General features: G+C 41.6%; 1 protein-coding gene across 1 annotated transcript in view; it reads left to right on the plus strand.

Annotated features, from left to right (window-relative positions):
• The first annotated feature begins 18,839 nt into the window (after window positions 1-18,839).
• Window positions 18,840-21,123, plus strand: part of Slc7a14 (solute carrier family 7 member 14) — a 52,463-nt gene continuing 50,179 nt past the window's right edge. The window contains exon 1 of the mRNA XM_076868507.2: window positions 18,840-19,143. Within this exon, the coding sequence (XP_076724622.1) occupies window positions 18,840-19,143 (304 nt within the window). The remainder of the gene's footprint in view (window positions 19,144-21,123) is intronic.

Genomic DNA, 21,123 nt, shown 5'->3' on the forward strand with positions numbered 1-21,123 from the left:
CTAATAGAAAGAAGGTCTCTTGGCAGAGGAGAGGAAACTTCAAATTAAATGCCAAGTGTGAGGTAGAAATAGCTTCAGTACGTTTAGCCAAAACTATTTTATCTATATGGCACATATTTATTCCAAATGAAGGAAGATGTGGGGTAGGGTAGAGGAAAGATTAATCAAGAAAGAGACATCAGAAGAATAGTTTGGGATAAGTCCTGAGGATGTTAAGATAAATATGCCACTTAATATCAAGTTGAATTTTTCCAATTTGGCCCATTAACAGGGACATCCCACGGCCCCCACGCATGTAGCATGCAGTCTGTCACAAAGGGCTGTTCTACTATTACTATGTTAATAATAGAGGAAGGGAAAAAGACTGCTGGATAAGAGCAAAGGAGGAAAGATATGCTTTCAGATCCTCTGTGGAAAGAGATGAAGAGAATGGATTACAGGTGGGATGGGGGTGGGACAGGCAGTGCTGGTGGCCAGAGCTCTAGAGACTGTCTTCAGAGGTGTGGATCAACTGTCCAGATGTCCTGACCCGTTCAGGATACCATCCACCCTTCCAATGTTATTTCTGAAGTTATTAAGCACAGACCTAAGTTGTGCCATTCTGTACAATAGCCACTGGGCACATGTGGCTATTTAAATTTAAATTACAAGCATGCCCCCTTTTATTGCTTGCTTTATTGTGCTTCATAGATATTGCATTTTTCATAAATTGAAGGTTTGTGGCAACCCTGCCTCCAGCTGAATCTATCGGCACCGTTTTTCCAATAGTTCAGGTGATTGTTAGCACTTCTTAGCAATTAGGTATTTCTAATTAAGGAGTGCGCATTGGTTTCTTTTTAGATATAATGCTATTTCACACTTAATAGGCTAGAGTATAGTGTAATCACAACTTATAGATGCACTGGGAAACCAAAAAAACTCATGTGACTCACTTTTATTGCAGTGATCTGGAAGCAATCTCACAATATCTCATGGTACGCCTGTACTTAAAATTAAATAAAATTTAAAATTCAGTTCTTCAGTTCTTAGCCACATTTTAAGTGCTCCGAGGCCACAGGTGGTTGTGGCTGCCATATTGAATGCTATGGAAAACATTTTCATCACAGGAAGTCATCTGGGCATTACTGCCCCCATGAGCCCAATCCTAGGAGCTGCACCCCCTGGATTTATATCCCACCTCTGCCCTCAGGAACTGTTCAGCTTTCCTCAAGTGCTTTAACTGCTCTGTGCCTCAGTTTCCTCATTTTTAGTTTGAGGGTGGTTAACACCAATATATTTCTTAAGGTTATTGTAAGACTTTATATGAATCCATTGAAATTGTGCCCAATACATGGTGAGCATGATATAAAGTCATGCTGCTATTTAGGTGAAGGCCACTTACATCAAGATATGGACAACATCTGGTATACAGGAGGGGATCGGCAAATGTTTCTACCTCAGGAGTGTGACCATAAAAGACAGAGAGGGAAGTCAGGTGTGGAGGTACACACCTGTGATTCCCATCCACTCAGGAAGCTGAGGCAAGAAGATCACAAGTTCAAGGCCAGCCTCAACAACTTAGTGAGAACAACTTAGCAAATGTCTCAAAATAAAAAATAAGTTTAAAAGTGGGGATATTTCTCAGTGGTAGAGCACCACAGTTCAATACCCACCTGCTTTCAAAAAGGAGAAGGAAGATCTCTTTTTAAGCACTGTGATTCCAGTCTTCTCTCTCAAGTATTAAATTCACAAAAAAAGACTCTCTTTTGTTTCATTTTATCCTTTGTCTATTTGCAACAAAATTTAAGACCCAGAATTCAAAATAATAAGGAGGCTATATCAGTCCTGCAATGTGTCCCAAAGGGAGTTTACCCCTTTTTATTTGGAGATTTCTCACTAAATGAATGGGATGGAGGCCCTGGGCAGACGCAGACCACAGGCAAGGAGAACTTATACTCTGAGCTCTTATCTATGACGGACAAGACAAATTGAGCACTTTCAATACCAGCCTCTGAACATGGAGACTTGTTTGTTGGGATACTCTTTGGTTGTTGAAATCTGAGATGTATTTTCATCCATCCCTTTTCCCAACCCTTTGACCCGAGAAAGACCGTGCGTCTTGCAAAGAGGGTCAAGAACTTAAAGTTCTCTTCAATGAAGAACACAATAAAAGGGGCTCTTCTTGGGCTGATGCTTGATACCAGGCATCATGGCCTTCTCTTCTGGAAGGGTCCAAAAGAAGGGCAGCAGATCCACCTGCCGTGCTTGGCAACGGTACTTTACAATTCAAACTGAGTCTCACATCTCAAACACTCTCAGAGCTTGGGCCAAGGTACAGAGATGACCAAATGGTCCAGATAGACCTGCAAGTTTGTAAACTATCTGACCCTTGACTTCAAGGGATATTCTTATTCTTGTTCAACTTTGACAAGTAGATTCTCTCTTGAATTAACAACCATTAAGATGGTCTTTTTTCTCCCTTTGAAGGTCACTCTTTCAGCAAAGATCTTCCTGGTATCCTGGCAAAATGTTTGACTGGTGTCACATCACACTGTCCTCTGCATACTCATGTGATTCCACCTAGTAGTAGACACCTTTTGAAGGACTGCAACTATGCCAGCAGTAAGGATCTTCTAGAGATCGTATTCTTCCCAACAGCCAGTGTACTAATATACTGAATATTACTAATGTATAATATTACTAATGTACTAATATACCTAATATACTGAAGAAGAAAAAGATCACAATGACATAGTCTTAAAAGAAAGATATAAGGTGATCAGCCTTGCACATGAGCACACACATCCAACCCCAGGCTCTCACTGCTGAGATGGAACCCAAATCTCTTAGTCAAGAAATAAGAGCACTTAAAAGAGGACCGTAACAACTTTGTTGCTTTGTTGATGCTCTGATAGGTCACGTGAGGGAGACGAGAGCTTGAGATATGTTCATTGGATTTAGTAAAATGGAAACTACTGATGCTCTCAGAAGAAGGAGTTATGGAAGGCAGAATGGAGGGGGCCAATGGCCAACAACATGTGAAGAAGGGAGTTGGTCCGGAGGACAGTAGCCAGTATGTGGCAGTGCCTAAGGAGGACATGGTGTTAGGAGAGGGCTTTACTTATTTGTTTTGTAAGATGGAGCTGTTGAGAATAATTAAAATTCTTAGAACAGCCCAAGAAATTATCAGAATTGGTTGTCTTTGGAAGAGTCAACATAGAAAACCAAGTTTGAGAAACCAAGGTCATGGAACTGAGTTATTGGCTTCAAGAGTAGATGCTGTCTTTCCAGGAAGGATGTTGGCCTGAGAGTTGTATAGCAATGGAATAATTCCACTCCAGTCTCCTGGTGATTCTGTAACCAAGTCAGACCTTTCTCTTGGCCTAAAAATTGTGAAAAGAATGATAATGATAATGTTGGTGAATCTAACCCAGTAGGGAGAAGAGATCCTAAATCAGTTTGCCAGAATGGAGATGCATATAAGCATAACTATAAAAACTGGGATATTTCTTCATGGTCAGGAGCAGAAACATGCTCATTTTTCTAGGAGCTTCTGTGTTCTGTTTGGTTTTGTTTGTTTGTTTTTGTGGTACTGGGCATTGAACTCAAGGCCTCACCCATGCTAGGCAAGCACTGTACCCCTACCCCACATTCCTAGCCCTGATTTGTTTCTTAATTAAATCCAGATGCTTTTTGACTCACTCTGGGGTCACATCCCAATAAACCCACCATAAATTGGAAGTATCATAAGTCAAAAATGCATTTAATTCACCTAAACTGCTGAGTATCATAGCTTAGCAAGATGGTGCACTGTAGAGATTGGTTGATTACCAGGTGATTACATGACTGACTGGGAGCTACAGCTTGCTGCCACAGCCACCATCCAGCATCACAAGAGAGTATTCTACTGCACATCAGAAGTCTAGCAAAAGTCGAGGATTTTATTTTGTGTTTGCTTTTTTGGTGCTGAAGACTAGGCTCAGGGACTGAGCTTCATCACAGCCCCCAAAGATCAAATTCAAACATCACTTTTGTACCATCTTAAATTAAACTGTAAGTTAGAGACTATCTGAATTTTTTTCTAATTTTAAAGGAAACATGCCAAACATAGAAAAGATGAAAATAAAAATCACTCCTAATCCCACCACCCACTTTTTTGGGGGGCAGGGGGTGAGCCAGAGATTGAACTCAGGGAAATTCAACCACTGAGCCACATCCCCAGTCTATTTTGTATTTTACTTAGAGACAGGGTCTCACTGAGTTGCTTAGCATCTTGCTAAGGCTGGATTTGAACTCACAGTCCTCCTGCTTCAGCCTCTCAAGCCGCTGGGATTACAGGTGTGCACCACTGCGCCAGACCTCACTACCCACTTTTAACATTTCAGAGTAAAATGGATGGTATGCTACCCTCAGTTCTATGTACTGTGTTGTCATACTTATTTTCATTTCATATATCTTGAGTAATTTTTCATGTCCCTATTATTTTAGACCCACATTTCAATGATTGCTTCATGTTTCATTCCTTAATGTGTCTTATTCATTTAACTGTGTTGCCATTTTTTGGACACTCTGACTTTCACCATATAAATACTATCACAATACACGTCCTTGAATAAAACCTTTTTCTGCACCTGATTATTTCCACAGGATATAATTGCTATCCAAAATTTAAATATAAATTATATGTTCACATAAAGATATAAATATATAATTTATATAAATTTATATAAAATATAAATATATTTTATGTATTCCTATTATCAATGTATGGAAGAATCATTTCTTTGACTCTTCACAAGCAATACATATTTTTATTTTTTAACATTTGCCACCTGTATAATTTCAAAATGTCTCTTTTAATAAAACAAGTTTTATTATTACTAGTGATAGTGGATGTATTTTTAGGTATTAGTTCATATTTATACGTGCATTAACAGTTGCTTCTTACTGTGCTCTGTGAGAAATACACTCAAACCTAAGAACTTGCAATCTGGAAGATTTTTAACTCAACAGTTTTCAAGCAAGCACTTCTCAGTAGAATAGCTTGTAGAAATTCATTTAAAAGTCACTAAGTGAAGTCTGGCATTCTTCTGTGAGCGAGGGCTGTTAGCATTGAAAGATGCTCCTGATGGGAGGCAGGATGGTAGTAGGAAGGGAACCTGCCTCCAAAGAGGAATTCCCTGGGCTGTGAATCCTGAGTGTAGCCTCCTCCAAGAAGATTCCAGAAGCTAGAAATGAACAGTGCACCTGCAGGGCAATGTACATCTCCATTTTTCAAAAAAGTTTTAAATTTTCAGGCTGTCAAAGATCTCAATTATTTTTCTCTCAGATGAAAACAAATGAAGCAAACTAAAGGTAAAAAAAATATACCTTCTCTTCTATGTTGAATATTTATGATTTACAAGGTTTTCACTGCACTGATTAGGTAAAAGCCTGAGGTTTTTAAGGAGACATGTGGTATCTCTACATCAGAAAGGACAACTCTACATCTAAATAAATTTTAATATTAAAGACTTTAATATTATAAGGTCATGGGTTTTTAACTCAGGCTTCCCTTGATTTAATAGTTATAAAAGGATAAAAAGCATATAATAATCATAATCCTTATGATTATTTATAATTAGATATGATTATTTCTTGATAATCTCATTTCTCAAAAGAATTTGTGGGAGTATTCAAAGAAAAGAGAATTTTCTCATTTGTCAGATCTGGGACTTGGACCAGATGATTTCTAACATTTTTTGTTCTGTGATTTTTATGCACATTGTTATCAAAGAAAGCCATCTTATATTGCAATAGATGTCTCAAAATAACAGGGATTTTTAAAATTACTATTGGAAGTGATATCATTTCATGAATACATTTTTTGTGCTCAACTCTCTTTTAAGGGCTGTAGAGGAATCATTTATTCTACAAATGTTTGTTGATTACCTACTTCGTGTGAGTACACGCTCTAGTCACTGGAGAGTCAACAAAGAATGAGACAAATCCCTACCCTCAGGGAGCTTACAGCCTAGATGGGGAGACAATAATAAAAGCAATGTCACGTAAGTGTCAAATCAAGATAAATAACTCAAAAACAAATGGATGGAAAGAGAGTGGGGAGAGAGAGAGATGAAGGAGGAGGAGGAGGAAGAAGGAAGGAAGGAAAGAAGGGAGGGAGGGAGAGAGGGAGGCAGGGAAAGTATTCAAAAGACCAGGGCCACTTTTAGCTCAAGAATAACTAAATGTCAGCCAGGGTGACATTTCTACAAAGACTAGAATCAAGAGGAACAGATGATACAAAGACCAGGGGCAAGAGATTCCAGAAAGAGGAAGCAAGTGCAAAGTCTCTGAGACGAGAGAGTTTAGTATGTTTCAGAAACAGAAAGGAAGTCAGTGTGATTGAATACAGAGGGAGGGTGGAAGGAGATGGACAGCTCAGAAATCCAGTAGACATCAGACTGTGCGGGGCTCTGGAGGCCAGGGTAAGAACTTTAGATTTCATTGTGTTTGCAATACAACACCAAGAGATCTTAGCCCTCAAGTGTTTAACTTTCTGCACAAGACAATTTAAGGGTATATTTTGAGTTGAAGATTCCATAGGAAATCAGAGAAGAGGCAGCTCAGGTGGTTAACCTGCATTTAATGACATAAGTGATATGAGCTGAGTGCCAAAGAAACATAGAAATGTGGATAGTTTCAGAGTACAAGAAAGCTAAGAAGGGGGATGTTGTATTGTTAGCAAAGAGACATGCTGTTTCACATGGGATGGCCACTTCATGACTAACTCCCCAGCCAGACAGAGAGTTCTTGGCAGGCAATGGCCATCTGTTTCTTCTTTTTGTCTCTGCATCTTTCACACAAAGTGCCAGATATTTACTAGATGTATCATGAGCATTTATATATTTAAGGTAAATGTGTCTTGAGAAGAGTACAAGCCAAGAGCAGAGTGGGGCTAGGCATGTTGGAGTCAGGCTTTGTTGAGAACTGAAAGGTCAGAACACGTATAATAACCTCCATTAATAAAATTAAAATTCAATTTGTCTGTTTTTTGTTGTATCATGTGAAATGGCCATTCTGAAAACTCAAAGGATCTGTCTCATTGAAATTATCTGGTTTAAAGTATAGATTCTACAATACTAGAAGTTTTCTTTGGGGTCAGTGGAAGGAATCTCAGGTGACCAGCCTTCAAAATTGCTGAATCCAAAGTACAAAAGAAGCCTTGGTATGAGTTAAGAGGAACAGAAGAAAAAAGTAGTTTCCAATATGAGCTTCAAACCCAGAGGCACAAAATCAGTCATCCAAATTGCAGTTATTGATTTGGGAGGGTGCTTCGTACAAGGGCAGCTCTACTTGGCGTATCCGGGGTGAGTAGCTGCAGGATGTAACCACTTAAGGATTTTTCCCTGAACAACCCTGGGGAAGCCAGCTGGTTAATCATGTGAGCAAGTGCACTTACAAGACTCCTGCTAGAGCTGTGTTTCTCCAGATTGGGATGAGGAGATTCCCAGAGAGACCAAGTCACTAGCAAGTGTTTTGAAGAACATTATGTCACCTTTCTCTCTTTCCTCGCCTCCTACAAGGAATACATTTAAAAGGAACATCACCACATAGACAACTGGGCAAATGACTAATCTCATGAGATCATCCCATGCCTGCATGAGATCAATATCATACAAAGAAAATACAGGCTGTTCCATTGACCTTCTGAAATATGGAGAGAAGGGAAAGTGCTGGGTTGGCTGTGAGGAGATGTGGCATCACCTGTGCATGGCCGTAGGTAAGTCATGCCAGGGCTCAGGCTACAGAGCTGCTCCTCCGAGAGTAGTTTGGCAAATGACTCTACTGTGGGTATTTTTCTCTCTTTCTTTTTTTTTTCTTTTTTTTTGGTACTGGAGATTAAACTCAGGGGCACTCGACCACTGAGCCACATCCCCAGCCCTATTTTGTATTTTATTTATAAACAGGGTCTCACCAAATTGTTTAGTGCCTCCCTTTTGCTGAGGCTGGCTTTGAACTCGTGATCCTCCTGCCTCAGCCTCCTGAGCCACTGGGATTACAGGCATGCACCACCGAGCCCAGCTTACTGTGGATATTTTTGAGAGGCAATAAGTAGTTATCATTTGGGTTAAGTTTTTGTTTTAATCAGGGACATGGTTTTGGAGAGAATATATACAGAAAGGTTGAGTCCATTTTGTTTTTCAGGAAAAAAGAGAAGAGAGAGGTGACAGTTTGTTACTGAGTGTGAAAATATGAAGAAAGACATGTCTGAGATAAGAATGATTTTAGAAGGTGTGCGTGCTCCATAATGTTCCCCCAGAGATATCCACTCCTAATCTTTGGAACTTGGGACTGTTACCTTATACCGTAAAGGAGACATTGCAGAAGTGATTAAGTTAGGGATCTTGAAATGGGGAGGTTATCCTGGATTCAGTGGTGGGCCTAATGTCCTCACAAGGTCCTTGTAAGAAAGAGGCAGGGATTCAGAGAGAAGATGCTAGGCTACTGGCTTTAAGATGAAGGAAAGGATAATGAGCCAAGGAAAGTAGCTCTAGATTCTAGAAGCTGTCAAAGCCATGCAGTCTGTCCCCTACAGCATCCACAAGGTTCACAGCCCTTCATACTCAGAGGTGTAAAAGGACAAACTTACTTTGTTTTAGTCCAGTGAGCACATGGCTATTTGTTCCAACAGTCAGAGGACCCTAACACAGAAGGAAGCTCTGTGACATGGGACAGCATTTCTCTATTTTGTCAGGCCCTTTCGGTGAAGCCTGCTTTCCCTTCAGTATCCTAGGAGTCCAGTTGGTGTTTCTGTCTTGAGTGTGAGGACATGCTGAGTTGGGCGCTCACCCAAGGAGGTGTATCTGGAGGCTCCGCGACATTGTGATGACACATGGTTTTGAAGGTGCCAAGCTGGATGATCTCTAACATAAACATCCTATGATCTCACTATTACACAATGGCCTATAAAATCGTATTTGAAGTTGAGATCAGAATTTTGTGCAAAAAGCCACCTTAGGTATCACCTATGACTGCACTTTGCAACCCAGTAGTGTCAAAAAGTCAGTCATTATCATGATTTTCTAAATGAGAAAGCAGAACTTTTAGCAAGCTGTGGCTTACTGAAGGTCTCACCTATAGCTTGTCCCTTCAATCAGATGCCCATCCTACTATAGTGCCCTCTCACCTCTCACAGGTTAACCTTAAAATCTTTATATGTTTTAGAGATGATCGATGTATGGGGTGGGCTCATCCTCTTTCCCAAAATCTTAGGCATGCAGTTAAATCCCAAGTTACTGGAATGCTTGAAAAATATGTTCTAGATAATTAAATTTTCTGGCTAGCCAAATGTGAGCCAGAAAAAAAAAAAAAGTAATGTGTTACCAGCCATTCATTCAAAGGTTTTCTAAACTGGAATGGTTCTCTCTCCTACTTTGACAAGAGGAGCCCTGCAAACAGTCACAACACATGTCCACCAAAAAAATTGTATAAAGTTACCTTCTGGGGGCTGGGGTTGTGACTCAGTGGTAGAGCGCTCTCCTAGCATGAGCAGGACCCTGGGTTTGATCCTCAGCACCACGTAAAAATAAATAAGTGAAATAAAGGTATTGTGTCCAACTACAACTAAAAAATAAATATCAAAAAAGTTACCTTCTGCCCATGTATATAAGGAATCTATGAAATATAAATGAATTTCATGTTTAGAGTTGAATCCCATCCCCAAGATATCTCATTATTCACACGCAAATATCCCAATCCCCACAAAAACATTTGAAATCCAAAATGCTTCTGGCCCTAAGTATTTTGGATAAAGAATGCTTAACTCCATATTATATCCATCATTCAGATGAAAACATTGCAGCTCAGGGATTTTAAGAGACTTGAGGTCATGCAGCAGAGTCAAAGTCCAGATCTCATTGTTCTGAGTTCAAACCCAATATATCTGGAGCCACAGAGAGTATGGTTGATTGTCCTGGGTCTTTCCCACCCTCAGGTCATACCCATGTTATCAGGCAGGATCCATCAGGAAGCACATACTCAAAACTGATATTTTGAGGCAAGTTAATAAAAAGAACTATACACAAAGGTGTGGGAGTGGAGAAAGAAACTATGAGGCAAAGTACAGCCGCAGGAGCTAGACACATGGGTAGCACCCCTTGCCTGAAAGGACAAGGAGAATGAAGGATTATCAGGACCAGAGAGAAGGAACACATAAAGAAGGCCACAGGAGAAGGATCATGGTCTCTAATGGATGGACTTGGTCAACCCACACTGACCCAGTGTGGGCAGCTAGGGTTAAACACCTAGCCTCCCTCTCTTCCAGTTTCCTGATGGCTTGCTCATCCACCCTTTGACCAATCCAGCCAAAGGGCAAGGGAACTTTTGATGTGCTCCATGATGGTCAGCTCCCCAGGACACAGCTGGTGAACTGGTGAGAGAATCCAAAAGGACGAACAGAGGATACCTGCAGCCCGGAAGACACCTTGCAGTGTCTTGATATTGATATTCTCATAGTAATTTCTTTTATGACCATAATAGCTACCATTGAGTGAAGCACACAGTAGGAACTCATTAAACATTTCTTTGAAGATTATTCTAATTTAACTTCTTAAATATTTTTTGGTGGCATGAAAGGCTTAACTGATTTTCTTTGTCCTTCTGAAAGAAGAGTTTCCCAACAAAAATCTGATGAATGCAGTTTTCCCGTTTTCTGAGCTCTGGCTCTGTGACTGTGAGTGTAGGTCCAGCAAAAGAACACGTGAAACAAAGCACGGTCCCGAGGCACCCAAACTGGCATCAGTAGAAGGGAAAAGTGATTCAGGCTGTCACCACACATTCAGAGATCCATGGACCCCAGTAGGGACCTGAGGCCCTGGACCTGGGGTCCGTGGAAGAGGGGAAGAGAGGAGGGGAGAGGTGATGTCATACTGTGATGCCCTCCCAGGCTGAGGCTTTAGAGAACAGCGGTGTTCTATAATAATAGCCAAATCTCTGAACAAGTTTCTCCTCGCTTCTCTATGTAGATCCAGATGTTCTCTTGAGAGCATTTTTCACAACAATTCTCACCAAATACATAGGCTATTTTTATTTTTATTTTTTATTTTTTATTTTTTTGGTACCGGGGATTGAACCCCGGGCTGCTTTACAACTGAGCTACATCCCCAGCCCTTTTTATTTTTTATTTTGAGATAGGTTCTTGCTAAGTTGCTTAGAGCCTCGCTAAGTCACTGAGTTTGGCTTTGAACTTTAAATCCTCCCACCTCAGCCTCCTGAGTAGCTGGAATTACAGGCATGTACCACAATGCCTGGTGAAACTTTTCTTTTTTCTTAAGTAGAGATATCATCCCAGACCAGAAAAAGATCAACTATCCTCATAAGCATTTTTAAAGAATTGTTTATTTCAAGCAAACAAAATCAAACTGATTTCTCTTTGTTTTATTCTGCTCAGTGTGGAGCAGATGAATTTTTAATTTAAACTGGTCATTAAAGGAAATCAATATTTGTATCTTTATAAAGAATTAATTGTGGAAGTACAGGAATAAACGTATCAGACTCTCTTTAAACTTATGGTTCAGGTGAACAGATTTCTGCTTATTTCTGAAAAAGTCTCAAAAGAAAAATACAATTGCTTTGCCTCATACATACCAAGGGCTCAGTGAGATGTTCTCAACTCAATTAGTCACATCTTCCTTTATGAGAATATTACACAACCTTGTCCCTTGCCATGTGACTCACCTGCTTCCAATGGGAGAGGATACATCCCCTCCCACTAACTTTGGGTTTAGTCATATGACCTACTTTAGCCAACAGAGAGCCAGTGGAAGTGCCAGAACCCACCCGAAGCAAAAGAGGCATTTCACATTTCCACCAGTCCTGAGGCCCAGGCCTGCACCTGGAGAGAAGAGCCTGTGTCAGAGGAAGATTGCTCCATCATCCTGAGTCCAAGAATAAGAAGACATGTGGAGTAGATACACAGTCTGGATTTAGGAAGAGACCTAAAACCAACCCACATCCTGGAGTAGAGCCATAACCAGAGACAAATGTCATGTGTAACCTTCTGAAATTTAGAGTTGTTTGTTACTCCTGCAAAAACCGATTAGTATACTCAATGACTTATATAGAAGTAGAAAAATAAACAGTAACCTTGAAAAGGAAGCTGAATTGCTACCACCTCTTCTGCAGAGCTAATATATGGGGTTGCAGTAGATGCAAAAGACGTTCCAAGCAAAACAAAGTCAGCTGTGTCTGAGATGCCATATACAAAGGAGGCTAGCACATCACTAAGTTATATGTAGCAAAAAAAAATATTCGAAAAGTGGCTTAACCAATCAACACATAGCAAAGATGCAGTTAGGAATATTAGCAAGCAGGGAACACTGGTTTTAAATCCAGTTGTATATCTAAGTGAATACCAGCATTATATGATTTAAGGGTGCATGCTAATGCTCGTATGTGGAAATACACACACACACACACACACACACACACATGGAGCCAGAAAAACCAAAAATATCTCCCTTACCATTCTCTCATGGTCCAAAAACATCAACCATAATTAATTGCAACCTGTTCAAGAACTACAAATAAGAATTGATTGATCTAGAAATTATAACATGTGAGCCACATTTGATCACAGAAGAAATTAAAAAGGTTTGGCCTAGGGATCATAAGACTTCAAAAAATGATAGTTGCCTTTGAAAACTTAAAGTGGATTAGCCATAAATAGATTAGCCCAACTTGGCATAGATTCAGAGGGCAAAACGGCAGACAATAAAAGAGAGATACTAGGACACATAACTCAATCCAATTTACCAGGTTGTTCTGTTAGGGCTGAGAAGACCCTGAGATTCAGATACAGCTGGCCTATACCTGGCCACCCAGTATAAAGTTATAGCAACTGATACACAAGCACATCCACAGTTGGGGTGCAAACACAGAGCTGTATGAAGCAAGTTTGGAAGGAAGAGAAGAGCAACAGAGTAGCTGCAGATGCCAACATCAGAGGGGATCATGATTTCAGGGATCATGATTTCAGGGTTCATTTGGTAACTGAGTAGACCCACCATGTCCTAGACACCCACCAGTGTGTGTGCATCTTGGGCGGGGGAGTCAAGGGTATAAAGAATGAAAGGACATATTGCACCCTAAGCTCCAAGAAATCTGCCAAGGAGTTCATTTAAATAAGGGCAACTACGGAAGAAGAAAGCCTGGGTCTACAAGCTTGAGAAAAGGTAACGAAGTCTTCAGCCAAGAGGAACCCAGGGAAGTTTCTGTAGGAACAAATCCCTGGGTAAAGACTGAGAAGCAAGCCAAGGGCTCTCAGAGATCTGTCTGGGGAGATGAAGATGGGAGGGAAGTTTGCAGTTGGGGACAAGAAGACCTGGTTAAGGCCCAGCGCATGATGATGCTAGTTAACACTCCCTGATATTCATTGCAAGAAAGACTGTACTAAAAGTTTCTCGCTCATTAGCTCCTTCGCTCCTTACCCCAACCCTATGAGCCAGGTACCATTGCTACCCCACTTTACAGATGGCAAAATGAAAGCATTGAGAGATTCTGCCCAATGTCACTTAGCTAATAAGGGCAGAGCTCCCAAATTATACCTTAATCAGAAGCCAGCAGCACAATCCAGAGGAGGAGAAGCAGTAAGTCCAGTGGGAAAGTTAGCACAAGACCCCAGGATACAGGAGTGGGATGGGGCTCAGGCTGAAAGGGCATTTGGACCTGCAATCAGCATGTAGAACTCATAAAATCAGGCTACTTTTACTCTATTACTTCATTTCGCTTGGGGACATTGATGAGAAGGATTTTGCAGCCCTCATAACTGTCCAACCATGCACAGGGGCTGCCTCCATCAGCCAATGTTCCCTGCTGCCCCAGATACTCTGGCAAAGCCTGGTCTACTATTCACCAGGAATGTTTTGTAATCCGTTGGTGTATTTGCAAAATCAGGCAGGAATGATATTTTTTTGGCTGTTTACTTTTGTTAGCCTTCATTTTCTTCCCTTCCTCACCTCCAAAGGTAGGCTCTAATCTCGTTCTAAATCCTACCTCTTCAGTGAGTTTCTAAACCATAATCATTTGCATTCTGAAACAAACCTGCTCTTACCATCATTATACTTGGAGCCCATGAACCCTCAGACAGGCCAGCAAACACCACAATGATGACTCTCCCCTCCCAGAGGCCTCATAAGCTTTCCTTAGTTATAGCAGTGAAGTATTTTGAGAAACTTGAATTAAAGTGCTAGAGAAAGCACAACACGCATTTATTGCTCATCTTGGAAAGACAACAGCAATAAGCTTCCAAAACTGTCTTTGATTAACATATTCTGGGGGTAATGAATATGGATATTGTCAATAGTCACCTAGAAGCATGTTTCCTTTTGTACATTTTGTTCTCTCCAGTAAATTTCCTACCAAGAAAGGAAATGCCCCCAAACCCCTGTTTGCATCAATAAAGCCAGAGCTCAGCCGCATTGTGGGAAGGGAATTGAGCCAGCACAGAATTCTTGCCACCCTCCATCTTTGTTCCAGTTAATTATCCACATTTTCACCCCGATTTCTAATTACCACGTATATGGAATGCAAATAGAACCTGCTGTCTCCCTAATAGGCCAGGTTTATTTCTCAGTGTTCTTGGGATGGTGTCTGATTAAGGGCTGAGCAGGACAAGTATCCTGGGATACCTGTGCAGTATCCAGAGTGGTTGCCCGCAGAGAAGAGCTGAAGAAAGACCCCACCACCAGCCCAGGCTAGGACAGGAAACGAGGTATCTGTGGGACACCAGGGCCCACTTGAGTCATTATGCCTGCAAGGGACATGGAGCCTTAGCTTTGTTGCTCTAGAGCTTTAAAGAATCCCTATATGTAGCCACACCTCAGACAACTTGAATCAGAATCTCTGGATGATGCTGAGACCCCAGAATTTCTGAAAACTCCCTGGGTGATCCCAATGTGTATCAAGAGACCACTACAAAGAAGCCTGAAGATGAGGAAATCCATGCACCCCTCCTCAAAAAGCTGGGAATGAAACCACCTGCATTTACCATGGTCATGCCCGGCCGGGGGATCGCTCTGCTTGTTTCCAAAAGCATGTGGCCCAGGAGGCCCTTCTCCATCCTGTGACAGTTTATCTGTCTCTCTCTCCTGTGTACAACCCCTTTATGTGCCGGCTCTGCCCTGGCTGCAGAATTGCGCTGGCACTGGCTCAGAGATTGTGTTCACTTAGCAGCCTCCCTCTACGGCAAACCCGTACCCCACTCACCTTTCACATATATCCATCCCAGGACTGATTTAAAGTGCTCTTCAGAGCATGACTCTTCTGCTAAACTTTGCACAGCAGCTACTTTTAGAGAAACAATAAAACCCTCCAACGGCTTCTCACAGCGTTTAGAATCAAACTCAAGCTGCTTATCTTGGCTTACCTGTCCCTCAACAGTACGACCCCTATGCAGTTCCAGCAGGAGATCCAGAAGTCCAGATGTTGAGCTCTGTAAGCAGGTGCTCAGGGCCATGTTCTGCTTCTGTCCCTTAAGAGCTTGGAAACCTTGACTGTGGGCAAGTGACTGCCCTCTCCTGGCCTCCATCACCTCCTCTACAAAGGCAAATTTGTGGTGAGGATTAAGTTAGTTGACACTCAGCTAACTTAGGGCACTCAAATTGTTCCTCCCTGCCCAGTAGGAGTCACACAGTTTTGGGGAGACCCCACCTTTACTCTGCCCTCTGACACGACTGGCTCCTTATGGTCACTCAGCCAATGCCCTGTCTTTGGAGACTGTTCCGCCTCTCATCACCCTGTTTTATTTCCTCTAGAGCCTGTACTAGTTTTCTAGGGCTGCTATAACAAAGTGCTGCACACTGGCTGGTTTTAACAATGCTATGCTGGAGGCTAGGAGCCCATGTCAAGGTATCAGCAGTTGGTTTCTTCTGAGGACGGTGAGGAAGAATCTCCTCCCTGCCTCTTTTCCAGCTTCTGGTGGGTTAGCAGCAATCTTGGTGTTCCTTGTCTTATAGACCCTCACCCCAGCCTCTGCCTTCATATATACATGGTACTGTCCTTGTGTGTCTGTGTCCAAATGTCCCTTTTTTAAAAGAACTCCAATCATATTGGATTAGGATCCCATCCTACTCCAGCATGAAAGAACCCATCCTAAGGAAAGCAGTAATCTTGTTTTTATTTAAGCCACAATTTTGAGGCATTGGGAATTAGGATTCAACATATGAATTTGAGGGAGAGACATCATCCACCGATAATATAGCCCTTATGTTCATTTGTTGACAGATGTATTTTGTCTCTCCTCACCAAACATCAGCTCCAGGAAAGCAGGACCAGGGATATCTTATTTACCACAGCAACTGATGCCCAAGGCTGGCTGTCACAGAGAAGACGTTTTGCACATTTTCTTGAATAAATGAATGAAATAAAGCCAAGACAACAAGTCAGTTTTGTGAGTAAGAATACTGGTGAAGCCAGAATTATGAAGTGACTATGCAGTTATTTAAAATAGTTCCATAACCATAGATATGAGAAAACATTCTAACATACTGTCAAGCAAAGCAAGAAAGTTTTAAATCATAATAAGTAATATAATCCTACTTATAAAGTGCACGCACACACACATATCCATACAAATATATGCTTACACATATTTTTTGCAGAAAAGGGTCTAAAAGAAAATAAACCAGGGGCTGATGGGCCGTTGCTAGTCATAGTACTTTATTTACTCATTTTTTATTATTTATACTGTCTCACTTGTCTGCAATAGGCATGCAATGCTTCTGTAATCAAAAAAAAAAAAAATAACAAAAGAGAAGCCTCTCAGAAAAAAACAAATAAGGCTTCTCATTTGCAGGATGAAGCAGGTGGGCATCATCTACCATCCCAGACTAACAGTTCACCAGCAAATCAAGCACCTAACACCATGTTTGGCAGTTAACAAATGCTCAGTTCATCCTGAATGAGTTGAAACTAAATAGAGAGGTTCACTCTTTTCCCCACAAGACTACAACTAAAGCAGTTCTAGAAGCCTCCCTGGTATATTGGTGAAAGAGGAGGAGGTGCAGGGGGAGATTGGGGGCAAGGAGGAGAAGGGGAAATGCGGACACTCTAGACTCCAGGAGGAAATGAAACCAGAAGGGCTGTCACCCAACCCCCGTGAACCAAACTGCCACACACACCTGATTTTCCTAATTAGATAGTGTTTGCAAAGCCTTCAGAAACAGATAAGTGCTACATTAAGTGCTAAGTAGTATTAATTAATAATAGTAGATTATGTAAGCAGGTACTTATTATACATGTTAATGTCTACGCTTAACAGTATAGTACTTGGAATCAGTGCTTGGCTAAACGGCAAAAAATTTTTTATAGAATCTTACTTATAAAGTCTCTGGCTTCCAAGGATAGTAGCTTCATAAAATATTTGTGTTTTCTAATTTGACAAAATTTTAGAAATCACCTAAAACCATAGTTCTCAACTCTATCAGACCCAGCATCCTTTTGTATAATAAATATTTTGTCCTCTGTAGTATACTGAAGTGGAATTCATGGATAACCTGCCCAATTCCAACATATTTCAGTATGTAAATTTCCAGGCATATCCAAGTGAAGTTGTCAGATGCTTGCAAAATATGAAGAATCACTGCAAATGTGCCAGTTCCAAATGACAGGCTGTTACAGGGGTGTGAATGACATACACAAACCATGAGTGGCACTGCGTGGAGTGTTGTTTTTCCGAAATGGTGGGCAATTCTTCTTAAGTTCTAAAGTAAACAAATTACGACTTTCCTTTGATTTATCCTATAGTTACTTTCATATATGTATGGATGCAATATCTTTATTTTATTTATTTGTTTTTATGAGGTGTTGAGGATCAAACCCAGTGCCTCCCACGTGCTAGGCAAGTGCTCTACCACCAAGCCACAACTCCAAGCCCTGTAGTTACCTTCCTGGAGAATTCAATGTAGTTGCATATTAAAACAATCCAACATTGTTTTAGCCTTAGATCATCATTACCAGGTTGTTCATCTACAGGAATGTCAGGCAAGATATTGGAAAGCTGTGTGATGGGACACTGTCCTACAAATTTACTGTCTCTGCCCCAGCCCCAAATGCCAGGAGGTACTCTTTGCCACCCTAATCTTCAAGAGCAAAAAGCACCCAAGGCATTTTTCATTTTATTTGAAATCCAAGTTCAAAATGACCCCGTGGGTGGCGTAACCCCTCTCGAGAATCATAGGTCTCATTCTACATCCTTGTGTAAAAAAATAAAGGTATCATGACCCCACAGAGCCTGCCGAAGAATCGTAGGTGAAGTCTTGGCAGAGCCAAGAAAGAACTTAGAGTTGAGACAGAGGAGCACTTTCCACATGTTTGGCGCTATTGTAAGCTCCTTATAGACATATGGTCATCTAATGGTCACATGAGCACTAGGAGACTTCATTGTCCCATTAGACAGTTGAGATGGAAGCACAGAGAAATGACTTACCCAAGGTTTCAGAGCCTAAGTGACAGAGCCCTGACTCATCGCACCCCTTCAGAACAACTATGCAACACAGAAGCTTCAGACTGTCACTTAGGACTGGAGGGGAATAGCAGGGCAAATGGAACCTTCCATGTTATGAGCACAGAAGACAAACGAGCTCTGATGTGCACTTCAACCATGCCTCCACGTCATCATTTGTTTCCCACTTTTTCTCATCTTCTCTTTTCTTGTGTTCTTTTTGTGTATGTGCAGATATTCATGCCCAGGAGAAGGCTGCTCTGCTGTGGACCTTTCCTAAAAGGGAGATCTCTATTCACTAGATGAATTCCAGAACCATCTAAGTCTTCTGTAGCCCTCTTCCATCGGCTGACCTTCACTGCAACTCCTATTACTCAAGATGAGCGGCTTCCTGGCCTCACTGGACCCCAGGCGGGTGCAGTGGGGGTCAGCCTGGTATGCCATGCACTCCAGGATCCTACGCACCAAACCAGTGGAGTCCATGCTGGAGGGAACGGGGGCCACTACGGCACATGGCACCAAGCTTGCCCAGGTGCTCACCACCATGGACCTTATCTCTCTTGGCGTTGGCAGCTGCGTGGGCACTGGCATGTATGTGGTGTCTGGTCTGGTGGCCAAGGAAATGGCGGGACCTGGTGTCATTGTGTCCTTCATCATTGCTGCCGTTGCATCTATATTATCAGGTAAATGTCTCAGGGAAGGGAAGTGAATGGAGTGCTTGCTGAACTAGATACTGCTCATCCCATTTTTCCAGCGTATTTGGTGATGAGATGTACTAAGTGGCAGTGAACTGGCTCACTGTTTTCTCTTTGGCCTTCACTGCAGGGGGATTGGGGCTGGGTTTTGACTCAGTTGTAACATCTTCCCTTTTCTTTGTTTTTTTCAATGCAAATAATTATTCTGGTGCCCAGATGTCTCCCAATTTCTCATTCTCTGTTATGTTCTGGTGGCTCTATTTTTATTTCATCCCTCCCTCATATTTGAAGATAGGTAATCCTTTAGGGGGAGGGACAAAGGATAAAAAAATAATAACAAAGAATAGATAAGTCAATAAATCTGACGTAATTAGGATCCAATAAGCTTTAAACTGTCATTGTACCTCCCAAGAAGGAAGCCAAGCTAGGAGATTTAAAGTCACTGTGAGAATCACAAAATGCCATCTGCCACAACCACTTCAGCAGATTGATCATCTACAGAGGTTGAGCAACTAGCTCCTTCTCTCCCCTTTAGAGTCACAAAACTCACTTTTAAAAAGAAGGTGCCAGGACATACGTGTTGATAATTTGTGGGATGACTCTCCTATTGCCTTCCCCTCTTCCCACCTCCTCTCTTGAGAAGCAATCCATAGTACCTTCCCTGAATATCCGAAGTAGGTCAATGGACAACTTGAAAAAGAGAAGGTAAACTTCCTGCTTCTTGGTGGTGATGTTGCAAAAGTAAAATGGTTCTTGTATGTGGCAGCTCTTGTGAATCAACCCATGATGGGCAGTGAACATTTGGTCCCTTCAAATGTTGCAAAAGAAGTAGGGACCTAACTTCCACCAGGAGTTCAGTGTACACCACTACAAGAAAAGCATGACACTGACACCATCCAGCCAGCCTAGGTGGCCTTCATGCATGTAGGATGCAAAGAAAGACCACAAACAAACAACCTGAGAGTAGGAATTCACATCGGACCTCTTTTTAATTTAATAGGAGAAGACCTGTCATGACTGATCTTCCTGTCAGTCTTACCACTGTCCCCTTTTCCTGAAGTCACTCTCTCATATGCATGAATATGCTAATAATTGAAGTTTCTGCAGAATGGAGGATTGTTCTCCCTTATAGATGAAAACAAATTATTCACATGAGTGAATGTGGTGGAATACTTGAAATTCTAGTAACATGATCACAATTGTTTTCAAACATCTTTGATGAAGAAATTTATTCATCAGAAATCCATAGGTCTAAAATTATTATCAGAAATGATAGGGCAAAAGGCAGACACACACCTAGGAGGCAGATGCCTCAGGTTCTTCCCAGCTAATAAAGCCTACACAATTTTCTCTAAACCCCTATTTTTTAAATTTTTATTTATTTATTTATAGTACTGGGGATTGAACCCAGGGGTGCTCAACCACTGAGCCACATCCCCAGCCCTTTTCCAAATTTTATTTACAGACAGGGTTTTACTGGATTGCTTAGAGCCTTGCTAAGTTTCTGAAGCTGGCTTTGAACTCACAATCCTACTGCCTTAACCTCCTAAACTGCTGGGATTACAGGCCTGTGCCACTGTGCCGGGATCCCCGTACTATTTTGACTCAGACCCCAGACCACAATGATTCCTGGGAGTAAATCATGAATTATCCTTCACAGTGCTACAGAAACCAGAACCTGGTCGAGTTGCATCCCGGGAACCTGCCTCCTGCCTCAGCTCTCATAAGCACTGTAGAATCTTGACTTTTGCACAGATGGGCGCAGTGTTGTGCTGGAGCCAGCTTGCACCAGCTGCCAAGATCCCTGGCTGTGCAAACCTCTTTCCAACTTTACAAGCAGTGATTTTACATTGTTGACCTGAAACCAGCAATGGTGGGACTCTGTGTTTGTTGTCCTTATGTGGCTGTTTCTCAGGGGGTTAGTTGTTAAACATTGACCAGCACATCATGGGCCCAGCTCCACCACAG

The sequence above is a fragment of the Callospermophilus lateralis genome, chromosome 10 (assembly GCF_048772815.1).
Source record: "Callospermophilus lateralis isolate mCalLat2 chromosome 10, mCalLat2.hap1, whole genome shotgun sequence".
Taxonomy (NCBI): domain Eukaryota; kingdom Metazoa; phylum Chordata; class Mammalia; order Rodentia; family Sciuridae; genus Callospermophilus; species Callospermophilus lateralis.